Genomic DNA, 17,628 nt, shown 5'->3' with positions numbered 1-17,628 from the left:
ACAATCACCAACTGTACTTGGTATGTAAACAGCACAGCCTCTTACTGTCCTGAAAGGCTACTTGACTTGTTTCATCTACACTGAGGGATATGAATGCAGTGAAATACCTGTTTAGCTCGATGTTATTTTGTTAAAAGAGGTTATGGTGTGCTTCCTTACTATAAGAAATTAGAGAACGCAGGGCTTGTGCTTTTCAAAAAATAGTTTCTAACTTTATGATTAGTATACAAAATGTAGCTTTTGCAAAAGTTTTTATTTGTTGTCTTCCTGTGTTCTCTCAGTTGAACCTACCCAGAAGGATATTGTTTTCCTTCTGGATGGTTCTGATGGCACAAGGAATGGCTTCCCTGCTATGCGTGATTTTGTTGAGAAAGTGGTAGAGAAACTCAATGTTGGCGAAAGCAAAGACCGTGTCTCTGTAGTCCAATACAGCAGAGATGCAGAGGTCCATTTCGATTTGAATACATACACCACAAAAGAAGATATTGTGGATTCAGTAAGAGGGCTGAGACACAGAGGAGGCAGACCCCTCAACACCGGGGCCGCCCTCCAATACGTCAGGGACAACGTCTTTACAAACTCCACCGGGAGTAGGCGCCTGCAAGGTGTTCCACAGATATTGATCCTACTAAATGGTGGAAGATCTTTTGACAATGTAGATACTCCAGCCTCTGTTCTCAAACAGCAGGGCATCATTGTCATTGGCATTGGAACAAGGAGCTCTGACAGTGGAGAGCTGCGGAAGATATCACATGACCCTAATTACACTCTATCTGTGTCTGAGTTCACTGACCTCCCCAGTGTTCAAGAACAGCTCACCTCTCTAATGAGCACAAGGCTAGTGATGGCCACACCCATGACACCAACAGTAACTGGTAAGAACGTGACTGAATTTACATTTCAAGATGATGGTAGTACGCAACTTGAACTGTACTAAAGTGAATTTCTTCAAGTTCAGGTCTGCCAGTGCAACTTTGAAAAAACAGTTGAGCTTGGATTTATAGAGTAAATTTGAAAACCTTGGGGTTAACTTTTATCGTCTGACTTTTGCACGCTAAATGTTTGAAACATCAACCTAAATATGTCTTATATTCTATGTTTCCCAGTGGTGACACATCCAACAGGAAGAGATGTTGTATTCTTGTTGGATGGATCTGATGGTACTAGAACTGGATTCCCATCTATGCAAGACTTTGTCCAAAGAGTAGTAGAGACACTCAGTGTGGATGACAACAAAGACCGTGTCTCAGTGGTTCAGTACAGCAGAGATCCAGCTGTCCAGTTCTATTTGAACACATACGCGACAAAAGTCGAGATCCTTGACATTGTCAGAGGTTTGAGGCACAAAGGCGGAAGACCCCTCAACACTGGAGCAGCTCTCCAGTACTTGAGGAATAATGTCTTCACAGCCTCTGCTGGAAGCAGGCGCCTGGAAGGAGTTCCACAGGTCCTAATATTGCTAAGTGGTGGACGGTCTTCTGACAGTGTTGATGCACCAGCCTCTGCTCTCAAACAGCTGGGTGTATTGACCTTTGTAATTGGAACCAAGGGGTCTGATAGAAGAGAACTGCAGAAGATATCCCATGATGACAATTCTGCTCTCTCTGTGTCTGATTTCACTGACCTTCAACGCATCCAACAGCAACTTCAGTCCTCCTTGGAGGCTTTGGTTGTTGACGTCACACCAGAATCACCAACTGTACTTGGTATGTAAACAGGCACAGCGTCTTACTGTCCTGAAAGGCTACTTGACTTGTTTCACCTACACTGAGGGATATGAATGCAGTGAAATACCTGTTTAGCTCGATGTTATTTTGTTAAAAGAGGTTATGGTGTGCTTCCTTACTATAAGAAATTAGAGAACGCAGGGCTTGTGCTTTTCAAAAAATAGTTTCTAACTTAATGATTAGTATACAAAATGTAGCTTTTGCAAAAGTTTTTATTTGTTGTCTTCCTGTCTTCTCTCAGTTGAACCTACCCAGAAGGATATTGTTTTCCTTCTGGATGGTTCTGATGGCACAAGGAATGGCTTCCCTGCTATGTGTGATTTTGTTGAGAAAGTGGTAGAGAAACTCAATGTTGGAGAAAGCAAAGACCGTGTCTCTGTAGTCCAATACAGCAGAGATGCAGAGGTCCATTTCGATTTGAATACATACACCACAAAAGAAGATATTGTGGATTCAGTAAGAAGGCTGAGACACAGAGGAGGCAGACCCCTCAACACCGGGGCCGCCCTCCAATACGTCAGGGACAACGTCTTTACAAACTCCGCCGGGAGTAGGCGCCTGCAAGGTGTTCCACAGATATTGATCCTACTAAATGGTGGAAGGTCTTTTGACAATGTAGATACTCCAGCCTCTGTTCTCAAACAGCAGGGAATCATTGTCATTGGCATTGGAACAAGGAGCTCTGACAGTGGAGAGCTGCGGAAGATATCACATGACCCAAATTACACTCTATCCGTGTCTGAGTTCACTGACCTCCCCAGTGTTCAAGAACAGCTCACCTCTCTAATGAGCACAAGGCTAGTGATGGCCACACCCATGACACCAACAGTAACTGGTAAGAACGTGACTGAATTTACATTTCAAGATGATGGTAGTACGCAACTTGAACTGTACGAAAGTGAATTTCGTCAAGTTCAGGTCTGCCAGTGCAACTTTGAAAAAACAGTTGAGCTTGGATTTATAGAGTCAATTTGAAAACCTTGGGGTTAACTTTTATCGTCTGACTTTTGCACGCTAAATGTTTGAAACATCAACCTAAATATGTCTTATATTCTATGTTTCCCAGTGGTGACACATCCAACAGGAAGAGACGTTGTATTCTTGTTGGATGGATCTGATGGTACTAGAACTGGATTCCCAGTTATGCAAGACTTTGTCCAAAGAGTAGTAGAGACACTCAGTGTGGATGATAACAAAGACCGTGTCTCAGTGGTTCAGTACAGCAGCGATCCAGCTGTCCAGTTCTATTTGAACACATACGCGACAAAAGTCGAGATCCTTGACATTGTCAGAGGTTTGAGGCACAAAGGCGGAAGACCCCTCAACACTGGAGCAGCTCTCCAGTACTTGAGGAATAATGTCTTCACAGCCTCTGCTGGAAGCAGGCGCCTGGAAGGAGTTCCACAGGTTCTAATATTGCTAAGTGGTGGACGGTCTTCTGACAGTGTTGATGCACCAGCCTCTGCTCTCAAACAGCTGGGTGTATTGACCTTTGTAATTGGAACCAAGGGGTCTGATAGAAGAGAACTGCAGAAGATATCCCATGATGACAATTCTGCTCTCTCTGTGTCTGATTTCACTGACCTTCAACGCATCCAACAACAACTTCAGTCCTCCTTGGAGGCTTTGGTTGTTGACGTCACACCAGAATCACCAACTGTACTTGGTATGTAAACAGGCACAGCCTCTTACTGTCCTGAAAGGCTACTTGACTTGTTTCACCTACACTGAGGGATATGAATGCAGTGAAATACCTGTTTAGCTCGATGTTATTTTGTTAAAAGAGGTTATGGGTTGCTTCTTTATGATAAGAAATTAGAGAACGCAGGGCTTGTGCTTTTCAAAAAATAGTTTCTAACTTTATGATTACTATACAAAATGTAGCTTTTGCAAAAGTTTTTATTTTTTGTCTTCCTGTCTTCTCTCAGTTGAACCTACACAGAAGGATATTGTTTTCCTTCTGGATGGTTCTGATGGCACAAGGAATGGCTTCCCTGCTATGCGTGATTTTGTTGAGAAAGTGGTAGAGAAACTCAATGTTGGAGAAAGCAAAGACCGTGTCTCTGTAGTCCAATACAGCAGAGATGCAGAGGTCCATTTCGATTTGAATACATACACCACAAAAGAAGATATTGTGGATTCCGTAAGAGAGCTGAGACACAGAGGAGGCAGACCCCTCAACACCGGGGCCGCCCTCCAATACGTCAGGGACAACATCTTTACAAACTCCGCCGGGAGTAGGCGCCTGCAAGGTGTTCCACAGATATTGATCCTACTAAATGGTGGAAGGTCTTTTGACAATGTAGATACTCCAGCCTCTGTTCTCAAACAGCAGGGCATCATTGTCATTGGCATTGGAACAAGGAGCTCTGACAGTGGAGAGCTGCGGAAGATATCACATGACCCAAATTACACTCTATCCGTGTCTGAGTTCACTGACCTCCCCAGTGTTCAAGAACAGCTCACCTCTCTAATGAGCACAGGGCTAGTGATGGCCACACCCATGACTCCAACAGTAACTGGTAAGAACATGACTGAATTTACATTCCAAGATGATGGTAGTACACAACTTGAACTGTACTAAAGTGAATTTCTTCAAGTTCAGGTCTGCCAGTGCAACTTTGAAAAAACAGTTGAGCTTGGATTTATAGAGTACATTTAAAAACCTTGGGGTTAACTGTTATCGTCTGACTTTTGCACGCTAAATGGTTGAAACATCAACCTAAATATGTCTTATATTCTATGTTTCACAGTGGTGACACATCCAACAGGAAGAGACGTTGTATTCTTGTTGGATGGATCTGATGGTACTAGAACTGGATTCCCAGCTATGCAAGACTTTGTCCAAAGAGTAGTAGAGACACTCAGTGTGGATGATAACAAAGACCGTGTCTCAGTGGTTCAGTACAGCAGAGATCCAGCTGTCCAGTTCTATTTGAACACATACGCGACAAAAGTCGAGATCCTTGACATTGTCAGAGGTTTGAGGCACAAAGGCGGAAGACCCCTCAACACTGGAGCAGCTCTCCAGTACTTGAGGAATAATGTCTTCACAGCCTCTGCTGGAAGCAGGCGCCTGGAAGGAGTTCCACAGGTCCTAATATTGCTAAGTGGTGGACGGTCTTCTGACAGTGTTGATGCACCAGCCTCTGCTCTCAAACAGCTGGGTGTATTGACCTTTGTAATTGGAACCAAGGGGTCTGATAGAAGAGAACTGCAGAAGATATCCCATGATGACAATTCTGCTCTCTCTGTGTCTGATTTCACTGACCTTCAACGCATCCAACAACAACTTCAGTCCTCCTTGGAGGCTTTGGTTGTTGACGTCACACCAGAATCACCAACTGTACTTGGTATGTAAACAGGCACAGCCTCTTACTGTCCTGAAAGGCTACTTGACTTGTTTCACCTACACTGAGGGATATGAATGCAGTGAAATACCTGTTTAGCTCGATGTTATTTTGTTAAAAGAGGTTATGGGTTGCTTCTTTATGATAAGAAATTAGAGAACGCAGGGCTTGTGCTTTTCAAAAAATAGTTTCTAACTTTATGATTACTATACAAAATGTAGCTTTTGCAAAAGTTTTTATTTTTTGTCTTCCTGTCTTCTCTCAGTTGAACCTACACAGAAGGATATTGTTTTCCTTCTGGATGGTTCTGATGGCACAAGGAATGGCTTCCCTGCTATGCGTGATTTTGTTGAGAAAGTGGTAGAGAAACTCAATGTTGGAGAAAGCAAAGACCGTGTCTCTGTAGTCCAATACAGCAGAGATGCAGAGGTCCATTTCGATTTGAATACATACACCACAAAAGAAGATATTGTGGATTCCGTAAGAGAGCTGAGACACAGAGGAGGCAGACCCCTCAACACCGGGGCCGCCCTCCAATACGTCAGGGACAACATCTTTACAAACTCCGCCGGGAGTAGGCGCCTGCAAGGTGTTCCACAGATATTGATCCTACTAAATGGTGGAAGGTCTTTTGACAATGTAGATACTCCAGCCTCTGTTCTCAAACAGCAGGGCATCATTGTCATTGGCATTGGAACAAGGAGCTCTGACAGTGGAGAGCTGCGGAAGATATCACATGACCCAAATTACACTCTATCCGTGTCTGAGTTCACTGACCTCCCCAGTGTTCAAGAACAGCTCACCTCTCTAATGAGCACAGGGCTAGTGATGGCCACACCCATGACTCCAACAGTAACTGGTAAGAACATGACTGAATTTACATTCCAAGATGATGGTAGTACACAACTTGAACTGTACTAAAGTGAATTTCTTCAAGTTCAGGTCTGCCAGTGCAACTTTGAAAAAACAGTTGAGCTTGGATTTATAGAGTACATTTAAAAACCTTGGGGTTAACTGTTATCGTCTGACTTTTGCACGCTAAATGGTTGAAACATCAACCTAAATATGTCTTATATTCTATGTTTCACAGTGGTGACACATCCAACAGGAAGAGACGTTGTATTCTTGTTGGATGGATCTGATGGTACTAGAACTGGATTCCCAGCTATGCAAGACTTTGTCCAAAGAGTAGTAGAGACACTCAGTGTGGATGATAACAAAGACCGTGTCTCAGTGGTTCAGTACAGCAGAGATCCAGCTGTCCAGTTCTATTTGAACACATACGCGACAAAAGTCGAGATCCTTGACATTGTCAGAGGTTTGAGGCACAAAGGCGGAAGACCCCTCAACACTGGAGCAGCTCTCCAGTACTTGAGGAATAATGTCTTCACAGCCTCTGCTGGAAGCAGGCGCCTGGAAGGAGTTCCACAGGTCCTAATATTGCTAAGTGGTGGACGGTCTTCTGACAGTGTTGATGCACCAGCCTCTGCTCTCAAACAGCTGGGTGTATTGACCTTTGTAATTGGAACCAAGGGGTCTGATAGAAGAGAACTGCAGAAGATATCCCATGATGACAATTCTGCTCTCTCTGTGTCTGATTTCACTGACCTTCAACGCATCCAACAGCAACTTCAGTCCTCCTTGGAGGCTTTGGTTGTTGACGTCACACCAGAATCACCAACTGTACTTGGTATGTAAACAGGCACAGCCTCTTACTGTCCTGAAAGGCTACTTGACTTGTTTCACCTACACTGAGGGATATGAATGCAGTGAAATACCTGTTTAGCTCGATGTTATTTTGTTAAAAGAGGTTATGGTGTGCTTCCTTACTATAAGAAATTAGAGAACGCAGGGCTTGTGCTTTTCAAAAAATAGTTTCTAACTTAATGATTAGTATACAAAATGTAGCTTTTGCAAAAGTTTTTATTTTTTGTCTTCCTGTCTTCTCTCAGTTGAACCTACCCAGAAGGATATTGTTTTCCTTCTGGATGGTTCTGATGGCACAAGGAATGGCTTCCCTGCTATGCGTGATTTTGTTGAGAAAGTGGTAGAGAAACTCAATGTTGGAGAAAGCAAAGACCGTGTCTCTGTAGTCCAATACAGCAGAGATGCAGAGGTCCATTTCGATTTGAATACATACACCACAAAAGAAGATATTGTGGATTCAGTAAGAGGGCTGAGACACAGAGGAGGCAGACCCCTCAACACCGGGGCCGCCCTCCAATACGTCAGGGACAACGTCTTTACAAACTCCACCGGGAGTAGGCACCTGCAAGGTGTTCCACAGATATTGATCCTACTAAATGGTGGAAGGTCTTTTGACAATGTAGATACTCCAGCCTCTGTTCTCAAACAGCAGGGCATCATTGTCATTGGCATTGGAACAAGGAGCTCTGACAGTGGAGAGCTGCGGAAGATATCACATGACCCTAATTACACTCTATCCGTGTCTGAGTTCACTGACCTCCCCAGTGTTCAAGAACAGCTCACCTCTCTAATGAGCACAAGGCTAGTGATGGCCACACCCATGACACCAACAGTAACTGGTAAGAATGTGACTGAATTTACATTTCAAGATGATGGTAGTACGCAACTTGAACTGTACGAAAGTGAATTTCGTACAGTTCAGGTCTGCCAGTGCAACTTTGAAAAAACAGTTGAGCTTGGATTTATAGAGTAAATTTGAAAACCATGGGGTTAACTTTTATCGTCTGACTTTTGCACGCTAAATGTTTGAAACATCAACCTAAATATGTCTTATATTCTATGTTTCCCAGTGGTGACACATCCAACAGGAAGAGACGTTGTATTCTTGTTGGATGGATCTGATGGTACTAGAACTGGATTCCCAGCTATGCAAGACTTTGTCCAAAGAGTAGTAGAGACACTCAGTGTGGATGACAACAAAGACCGTGTCTCAGTGGTTCAGTACAGCAGAGATTCAGCTGTCCAGTTCTATTTGAACACATACGCGACAAAAGTCGAGATCCTTGACATTGTCAGAGGTTTGAGGCACAAAGGCGGAAGACCCCTCAACACTGGAGCAGCTCTCCAGTACTTGAGGAATAATGTCTTCGCAGCCTCTGCTGGAAGCAGGCGCCTGGAAGGAGTTCCACAGGTCCTAATATTGCTAAGTGGTGGACGGTCTTCTGACAGTGTTGATGCACCAGCCTCTGCTCTCAAACAGCTTGGTGTATTGACCTTTGTAATTGGAACCAAGGGGTCTGATAGAAGAGAACTGCAGAAGATATCCCATGATGACAATTCTGCTCTCTCTGTGTCTGATTTCACTGACCTTCAACGCATCCAACACCAACTTCAGTCCTCCTTGGAGGCTTTGGTTGTTGACGTCACACCAGAATCACCAACTGTACTTGGTATGTAAACAGGCACAGCCTCTTACTGTCCTGAAAGGCTACTTGACTTGTTTCACCTACACTGAGTGATATGAATGCAGTGAAATACCTGTTTAGCTCGATGTTATTTTGTTAAAAGAGGTTATGGGTTGCTTCCTTATGATAAAAAATTAGAGAATGCAGGGCTTGTGCTTTTCAAAAAATAGTTTCTAACTTTATGATTAGTATACAAAATGTGGCTTTTGCAAAAGTTTTTATTTTTTGTCTTCCTGTCTTCTCTCAGTTGAACCTACCCAGAAGGATATTGTTTTCCTTCTGGATGGGTCTGATGGCACAAGGAATGGCTTCCCTGCTATGCGTGATTTTGTTGAGAAAGTGGTAGAGAAACTCAATGTTGGAGAAAGCAAAGACCGTGTCTCTGTAGTCCAATACAGCAGAGATGCAGAGGTCCATTTCGATTTGAATACATACACCACAAAAGAAGATATTGTGGATTCAGTAAGAGGGCTGAGGCACAGAGGAGGCAGACCCCTCAACACCGGGGCCGCCCTCCAATACGTCAGGGACAACGTCTTTACAAACTCCTCCGGGAGTAGGCGCCTGCAAGGTGTTCCACAGATATTGATCCTACTAAATGGTGGAAGGTCTTTTGACAATGTAGATACTCCAGCCTCTGTTCTCAAACAGCAGGGCATCATTGTCATTGGCATTGGAACAAGGAGCTCTGACAGTGGAGAGCTGCGGAAGATATCACATGACCCTAATTACACTCTATCCGTGTCTGAGTTCACTGACCTCCCCAGTGTTCAAGAACAGCTCACCTCTCTAATGAGCACAAGGCTAGTGATGGCCACACCCATGACACCAACAGTAACTGGTAAGAACGTGACTGAATTTACATTTCAAGATGATGGTAGTACGCAACTTGAACTGTACGAAAGTGAATTTCGTCAAGTTCAGGTCTGCCAGTGCAACTTTGAAAAAACAGTTGAGCTTGGATTTATAGAGTACGTTTGAAACCTTGGGGTTAACTTTTATCGTCTGACTTTTGCACGCTAAATGTTTGAAACATCAACCTAAATATGTCTTATATTCTATGTTTCCCAGTGGTGACGCATCCAACAGGAAGAGACGTTGTATTCTTGTTGGATGGATCTGATGGTACTAGAACTGGATTCCCAGCTATGCAAGACTTTGTCCAAAGAGTAGTAGAGACACTCAGTGTGGATGATAACAAAGACCGTGTCTCAGTGGTTCAGTACAGCAGAGATCCAGCTGTCCAGTTCTATTTGAACACATACGCGACAAAAGTCGAGATCCTTGACATTGTCAGAGGTTTGAGGCACAAAGGCGGAAGACCCCTCAACACTGGAGCAGCTCTCCAGTACTTGAGGAATAATGTCTTCACAGCCTCTGCTGGAAGCAGGCGGCTGGAAGGAGTTCCACAGGTCCTAATATTGCTAAGTGGTGGACGGTCTTCTGACAGTGTTGATGCACCAGCCTCTGCTCTCAAACAGCTGGGTGTATTGACCTTTGTAATTGGAACCAAGGGGTCTGATAGAAGAGAACTGCAGAAGATATCCCACGATGACAATTCTGCTCTCTCTGTGTCTGATTTCACTGACCTTCAACGCATCCAACAGCAACTTCAGTCCTCCTTGGAGGCTTTGGTTGTTGACGTCACACCAGAATCACCAACTGTACTTGGTATGTAAACAGGCACAGCCTCTTACTGTCCTGAAAGGCTACTTGACTTGTTTCACCTACACTGAGGGATATGAATGCAGTGAAATACCTGTTTAGCTCGATGTTATTTTGTTAAAAGAGGTTATGGGTTGCTTCCTTACTATAAGAAATTAGAGAACGCAGGGCTTGTGCTTTTCAAAAAATAGTTTCTAACTTTATGATTAGTATACAAAATGTGGCTTTTGCAAAAGTTTTTATTTTTTGTCTTCCTGTCTTCTCTCAGTTGAACCTACCCAGAAGGATATTGTTTTCCTTCTGGATGGGTCTGATGGCACAAGGAATGGCTTCCCTGCTATGCGTGATTTTGTTGAGAAAGTGGTAGAGAAACTTAATGTTGGAGAAAGCAAAGACCGTGTCTCTGTAGTCCAATACAGCAGAGATGCAGAGGTCCATTTCGATTTGAATACATACACCACAAAAGAAGATATTGTGGATTCAGTAAGAGGCCTGAGGCACAGAGGAGGCAGACCCCTCAACACCGGGGCCGCCCTCCAATACGTCAGGGACAACGTCTTTACAAACTCCTCCGGGAGTAGGCGCCTGCAAGGTGTTCCACAGATATTGATCCTACTAAATGGTGGAAGGTCTTTTGACAATGTAGATACTCCAGCCTCTGTTCTCAAACAGCAGGGCATCATTGTCATTGGCATTGGAACAAGGAGCTCTGACAGTGGAGAGCTGCGGAAGATATCACATGACCCTAATTACACTCTATCCGTGTCTGAGTTCACTGACCTCCCCAGTGTTCAAGAACAGCTCACCTCTCTAATGAGCACAGGGCTAGTGATGGCCACACCCATGACACCAACAGTAACTGGTAAGAACGTGACTGATTTCTACATTCCAAGAACATGGTGTGATGCAATATGAACTGTATTAGTGTATATTACGGAAAGTCAAGTTCAGCCAGTCTCCTTCTGCCAAAATAGTCGTGTCAGTATTAATACAGCTAATCTTGTAAACCTTAAGGTGAACTTTCATCATCAGACTTTTTTCACGGAAAACTTGTGACGCATGAAATAAATACATATATGTTTCAAATTATATGTTCCCTAGTGGAGAGACAGCCAAAAGGAAGGGATGTTGTTTTCTTGTTGGATAGATCTAATGGTACTAGGATTGGATTTCCAGCTGTCCAAGACTTTGTCCAAAGAGTAATAGAACAACTGAGTGTGGATGATAACACAGACCGTGTCTCAGTGGTTCAGTACAGCAAAGATCCAGCTGTCCAGTTCTATCTGAACAGGTACACAACAAAAAGTGAGATCCTTGATATTGTCAGAGGTTTGAGGCACATAGGTGGAAGACCCCTCAACACTGGAGCAGCTCTCCAGTACGTGAGGGATACTGTCGTCACTCCCTCTGCCGGAAGCAGGCGCCTGGAAGGAGGCACACAAGACCTGATATTGATAAGTGGGGAAGGGTCTTCTGACAGTGTTGATGCACCAGCCTCTGCTCTCAAACAGCTGGGTGTCTTGACCTTTACAATTGGAAACAGAAGCTCTGATGGCAGAGAACTGCAGAAGATATCCCACCATGCCAATTCTGCTTTCTCAGTGGCTGAGTTCACCGACCTTCCCCATGTCCTAGAGCAGGGGTGCCCACACCTTTTCGGCTTGCGAGCTACTTTTAAAATGACCAAGTCAAAATGATCTACCTACATTAAAAATGCTGAAAATCTATTTCTATATATATATATATGCTTTAGATTTACAATATATGTTGGCGTACCTTGCAGAACTGCATGAACCCTGATGGCACAATACAATTCTGTACATTTTTGGTCATTACCTTACTCTGATGACTTGCACTGAATGGGATTGGCCAGAGTTGCATAGTCCGGACAGTAGCTGGTAGCCCGCCTCAAGCAGACTTCAAATGATCATCAGTGATGGTGGAACGGTGTATGGACTTAATGTTCTTCATGTGGGAAAAGGCTGACTCACATAAATGAGTAGAGCCAAATAATGCAGTCAAGAAGGTATCACATTTCCTCATGTTTGGGTACTTTTCCTCTGTGAGAAAACTGTCCATGAGCCCTGGACTTCAGCTGAATGTCAGCTTGCAGTGTCAAAATCTCATCCTCCACTCCAGATGAGTTCAGGTGAAACAGCGTTGCAATTTTTGATGCAAGTAAATCAACCTCAATATCTTCCCACTGTTTAACCTCAGCGTAGGCAGTGCTAGGTGTTTTAAAAAAAGTACCTCACCACTTTAAGATTGGTCCAGGAGCTTACTTTTTACAAATGTTTTTATTTTTTGTCTTCGTGTCTTTACTTAGTTGAAACTGGCAAAAAAGATATGGTATTCCTTCTGGATGGTTCTAATAGCACAAGGAATGGCTTCCCCGCCATGCATGATTTCGTAGAGAAACTGGTTGAGAAACTCAATGTGGGAGCAAACAAAGACTGTGTCTCTGTAGTCCAGTACAGCAGAGATGCAGAGGTCCATTTTATCTGAAAACATACACAACAAGAGAGGATATTGTGGATTCCATAAGAGGGCTGAGACCCAGAGGAGGCGGTCCCCTCAACACCGGTTCTGCCCTACAATACGTCAGCGATAATGTATTTACAAACTCCTCCGGGAGTAGGCTCCTGCAAGGTGTTCCACAGATGTTGATCTTGCTCAAGGATGGAAGGTCTTTTGACGATATAGATACTCCAGCCTCTGCTCTTAAACAGCAGGGCATCTTTGTGATTGGCATTGGAACAAGGAGCTCTGATAGTGTGATAGTGGAGAGCTGCAGAAAATATCATATGACCCTAATTACACTCTCTCAGTGTCTGAGTTCACTGAACTCCAGAATGTCCAAGAACAGCTCCTCTCTCTAACAAGCACAGCGCTACTTAGGGCCACGCCCTTGACTCCAACAGTAACTGGCGAGAAAGTGACTGAGTCTTAAAATATCTGTTTTCATCAGCAGTTTGTTAAAATCCATTTTGCCACGTCTTTTTAGTCCTGGGAAAGGGATCCTTCCTTACTCACTCTTCCTCAGGTGTCTTTATTTTTTTCACCGTTAAAGGGGCTTTGTTTGGGGAGTTTTTACTTCTACCCGAAGCAATGGTCTAAGAGTACAGAGGGCCTCATATGCTGTTCATATTGTAAAGAACTTGTGACACATTTGTGATATTAGGCTAGATAATTAAAAGTGACTTGACTTGAATTTTAGTTAAGTGCTTTTCAACTTTGCCATAGACTTCAATCATCTTATCTTGATTTAGTCACATGCGAACAACTGAGCAAGCAAACCGTACTTAAACGTCACAAGACCTGTCAAATATCACTCAGTATTACGATAGTTCATGTTAGATGTATTCATATTACTGTATTCTAGCATTGATGGCATTCCTTCCAACTTATTCTGACTTGTGTCCTATGTCGTTTTCGTGCATTATGATGTTGTGTCGCATCAACAATTACAGTATCATTTGTAGTTTCATTATTATTTGTGTACTTTATACTTCATCCAGTCCTTTTGCACATACTGCTGTTGATGTTTTAGCATATTGTAATGATTTGTTTTTAATGTATTATAATCTGTCTTTTTAAAGAGGGAACTCGCCCAAATGTGTTTGGCTTAGACAAAAGGACTTCCTTTTGGTCAAGTAAAGTTTGCATTCAAAAAGTCTGTGCTCTTCATCCATTAATCTATACTTGATCTGAAGACGTTCTTGAGTCTGTCTCAAACAAAGAACACAATGAGTATTTTCACAAACTCACACAATGATATCTTGGGTGGCATTCTTTCCTTTGTCTTCTTTTCTTCTTATCTTATTGATATTCATAATGTTCTTTTTAATTATATTAAAATTTTCTCCCTTTTTGATTTTTTATATTGGTACTCACATCCACCATTTGTGTCAATCTCTCAGTAAAATAATTGTCTATCGAGAAAAGAACAATTTTAATATTATTTCAATTTCTCGTCACATTATCAAGAAGCCTGTACTTCCACATTCAAGCAGTTCTTTGAAATGACCTTCCAAAATTCTTTTCATTTCTATTTGCTAATTTTGTTTTTAATTGATGCACTGCACAATGGGATATAGACAAGATAAACATGTTTCCTTGCACTGGTAATAGGGACTGAAGTCCAGAAAAGTAACAACATTATAATGAAAAATATTGTGGTTTTTTTGTCATGGTTTAGAAAGTTTTCATTCAGCAGAAATGTTCCCTTATCATGGTAAATGAAAAATATACAACAGCAGAAAACAGCAAGTATAATGCGGATACAATACAATAAAAATAAAGTAAAGCATTTAAGATCCAGGACCTCCGTATACTTTTGGAGCCAGTTTAGACTATGGAGATGGTTGTTGTTTACGAAGAATTAGCTCTAGCTCATAGATACAGAAGATGGAACACCTGATATAATAGATCTTGCATTAACATAAGATCATTCTTTATGCACACAAGCAGCTCTTGCAAAGTAGGTCAAATGTAAGTTTTGTATTGATGTTATCATCAGTTCCTGCTAAGATCACGGCAGCAGCATATTGTACTTGCTGAGTCCTTCAGTTTATAACTACAGCACTGACATTTTGAGTGGGTTCACAAGTTTTAGGATTTGTTAGTGTGAGAAAATTGATCTGGCTACCTGCTGGCTGGCTCAGACTTCTCTGTGTGGATGATTTACAGTATACAGTGACAATTGAGTGGAAATTGAAGTTGTGAGATGTAGGCTGGATGTGACAAGCTTCTTCTGCCATCCATTACATTCTCTATGACTCATTGCTATTTTCAACTAATTTAACTTTCATTCATTTTCATCGAAATTTCATGCCTTAAGAAGACATTCGTTCCCACAGTCTACAAGGTCACCATTTCATGAGGAAGAGAAAGAGAAAGTGGAAAAGTTTGGAGAAAATATAAATGGCCTCCTGAATGGGCATCAGATTAACACAAATAGTTTGGGAATAAATTATGGGCTCAACTTTTCACTATGTTATCAAGTCAAGAAGGAGTCCAACAATCTGTTAAGAGGCTATCAAACATGGGTGTATAATTGCTGCTGTAATATTATATCAACCTTTTCTTCCATATTTTGATCATTTCTCAATTAGGTTATAATAATATTACCTTTTCTGTCTTTCAGCTGCGATGCAAGGCCCCCGGAAGGATGTTGTTTTCCTTGTTGATGGATCTGATGGTGTTGGACGGGAATTTCCTATCATCCAGGAGTTTATCCGCAGGGTTGTAGAGAGTCTCAATGTGGGCGAGAATAAGATCCAGATTGGTGTTGTCCAGTATGGTGACTTTGCTCAAATTGACATGTTTCTGAACACACATACAACTAAAGAAGGTGTTTTGCAAGCCGTCAGGGGAATGAGGCAGCGAGGAGGAAGACAACGTAACCTGGGTCAGGCTTTGCAGTTCGTCAGTCAGGATGTTCTCACAGCGACACGCGGTAGCAGGAAGCAAGAGGGTGTACCGCAGTTTGTAATTGTCGTCTCCAGTGGATCTTCAACAGATGACATCAGTAGTGCAGCATCTTCCCTCAAACAATCTAGAGTTCTTCCCTTCAGCATCGGGACCAGGGATGTTAACCCTAGAGAGCTTCAGGTGGTGTCATACGTGCCTAACTTTGCCTTCACTATCGATGACCTTCCTGGCCTGTACACAGTCCAAGAAAACTTAATCACCACTCTCACCGAGCTGTCAGATGATGACATCACAAGGATGCGTCCAGTATTCCCAACTATTGATGGTAATTTTACTCAATTAAATTGTTTAAATTCTGATTTTCAGTTTAAATTCATTTTCACACACCCCACCCTACATACCTTACTCCAGTATATGTTGGTCTTCTTGTGACTTACTCTGAAACAATATTTGACTCTTTCAGTCATACTGCATGTTCTCTATATATAATAGAAACTCTGAAGTTAATAATCATAAATTATTGCTGTGCTTGCATTCTTTTTGGGCAGTAATCACAGCAGCACCCACAGGAGGAGAAAAGAGGGACGTTGTATTTCTGATAGATGGCACCACAGCGGTGCGTAGTGAGTTCCCTTCCATCCGTGAAATGATAAGAAGAGTTGTGGATCAGCTGGATGTAGGATTGGATAAGGTCCGAATTTCAGTGGTACAGTACAGTGATGTACCGAAGCTAGAATTTCCTCTGAATGAATTCTCCACCAAAGATGAGGTACGCCAGGCTGTGACGAAACTTCGAAGCAAAGGTGGGGACCGTCTAAGCACAGGTCGTGCTCTTGAGTGGGTCTATAGAAACATCTACCAAAGGTCAGCGGGAAGCCGCATTGAGGATGGTGTGCCCCAGTTCCTCATTCTAGTTACAGGTGGCAAATCTACAGATGATGTATCCGCTGCAGCTGAACAACTTAAGAGAAACCAGGTTGCACCTCTTGCCATTGGTTCAAGGAATGCCGACCCTGATGAACTGAGACAGATTTCCCTGAAGCCTGAACTGGTATATACAGTTGACAGTTTCCAGCAGCTTTCAAGCGTGGAGTCGCAGCTCATTGATTCAGTCCGAACAATATCCACCGATGAGATCATTAAGAGTTATGTTCGTCCGTCAGTGGACTTAGGTAAGAAATACTTTTGTATGTATTCAATTAAAGTTAACTTCAACATGTAAATGTTCAAAACAGTAACTGAAATATGCATTATCTGTTTTACATTGCTCATATAATTAAAAAAGAGTTAGAGTGGTAGAGTTTTTTTTTTAAATGCATGATTCCTTTTCTAATAAATTTAAAAATAAACTATACCTCCCTTTCTCTTTTTGTGCTTCTTTTGCAGCCAATTTAAATCTTGGGAGAAAGGACATCATTTTCCTTATTGATGGCTCAGACAATACAGGTTCTGATGGCATTGTGCATATCCGTGACTTCATCCTCAACATTGTCCAACAACTCGACGTGCAGCCTGATCAAGTGCGCGTTGGGATTGTCCAGTATGCAGACAGAGTTAAAACAGAGTTCTCACTCAACTCTCACAACAACAAGCCAGCTGTTGTCTCTGCTATCAAAAGACTTCGTCAGATTGGTGGCCGGTCTTCAGATCTGGCTGATGCCATTCAGTATGTTATACAGAGGGAGTTAAAACCTGCTGCAGGGGTTCGTCAAGAGGCCTCCCAGCAGCTTGTGGTTCTCACAGGTGGAAGTTCCCCCCAAGATGTTTCCAGCTATGGACCTCTGCTTAAGGGCGCCCGAGTCAACTGCATTGGTGTTGGAGCTGGTAATGCAGACACAAGGCAGCTAACCCAAATAGCCACCACCTTCGCTGATGTCTTCCAGGTTGCTGACTTCCCTGGCTTGCCAGCAATCAAGCCAGGGGTTATTAACAGGTTGAGTGGGACCATTACAGAGGAAACACCCATAGGTTTGTAAAAAACGTTTATACATATAACAGATACTTAGATAACACAGTTTACCTAAATATGGTCTAATAATGCTAAAATCTATTGAATACGTT

General features: G+C 42.6%; 3 protein-coding genes across 3 annotated transcripts in view; all 3 read left to right on the top strand.

The window, feature by feature from the left end:
* The window catches only part of LOC306783651 (collagen alpha-3(VI) chain-like), an 84,240-nt gene that overhangs the window by 48,728 nt on the left and 17,884 nt on the right, over positions 1 to 17,628 (top strand). Inside the window, exons 7-9 of the mRNA XM_079277371.1 lie at positions 15,281 to 15,892; positions 16,116 to 16,739; positions 16,954 to 17,535. Of these exons, the coding sequence (XP_079133497.1) occupies positions 15,281 to 15,892; positions 16,116 to 16,739; positions 16,954 to 17,535 (1,818 nt within the window). The remainder of the gene's footprint in view (positions 1 to 15,280; positions 15,893 to 16,115; positions 16,740 to 16,953; positions 17,536 to 17,628) is intronic.
* On the top strand, positions 7,593 to 8,462 carry LOC306783036 (collagen alpha-3(VI) chain-like; the record flags this gene model as incomplete). The annotated part of the gene is made up of 2 exons (XM_079276568.1): positions 7,593 to 7,623; positions 7,855 to 8,462. 2 exons carry the CDS (start codon positions 7,593 to 7,595, stop codon positions 8,460 to 8,462), a joined length of 639 nt encoding a protein of 212 aa, XP_079132694.1.
* On the top strand, positions 9,280 to 11,049 carry LOC306783732 (collagen alpha-3(VI) chain-like; the record flags this gene model as incomplete). Its single annotated transcript, XM_079277507.1, has 3 exons — positions 9,280 to 9,310; positions 9,541 to 10,140; positions 10,403 to 11,049. 3 exons carry the CDS (start codon positions 9,280 to 9,282, stop codon positions 11,047 to 11,049), a joined length of 1,278 nt encoding a protein of 425 aa, XP_079133633.1.

The sequence above is a fragment of the Melanostigma gelatinosum genome (assembly GCF_949748355.1).
Source record: "Melanostigma gelatinosum genome assembly, chromosome: 10".
NCBI classification, from domain to species: Eukaryota; Metazoa; Chordata; class Actinopteri; order Perciformes; family Zoarcidae; genus Melanostigma; species Melanostigma gelatinosum.
Note: the sequence above shows the minus strand (reverse complement) of the source record. Positions and strands in the feature narration are given on the sequence as shown.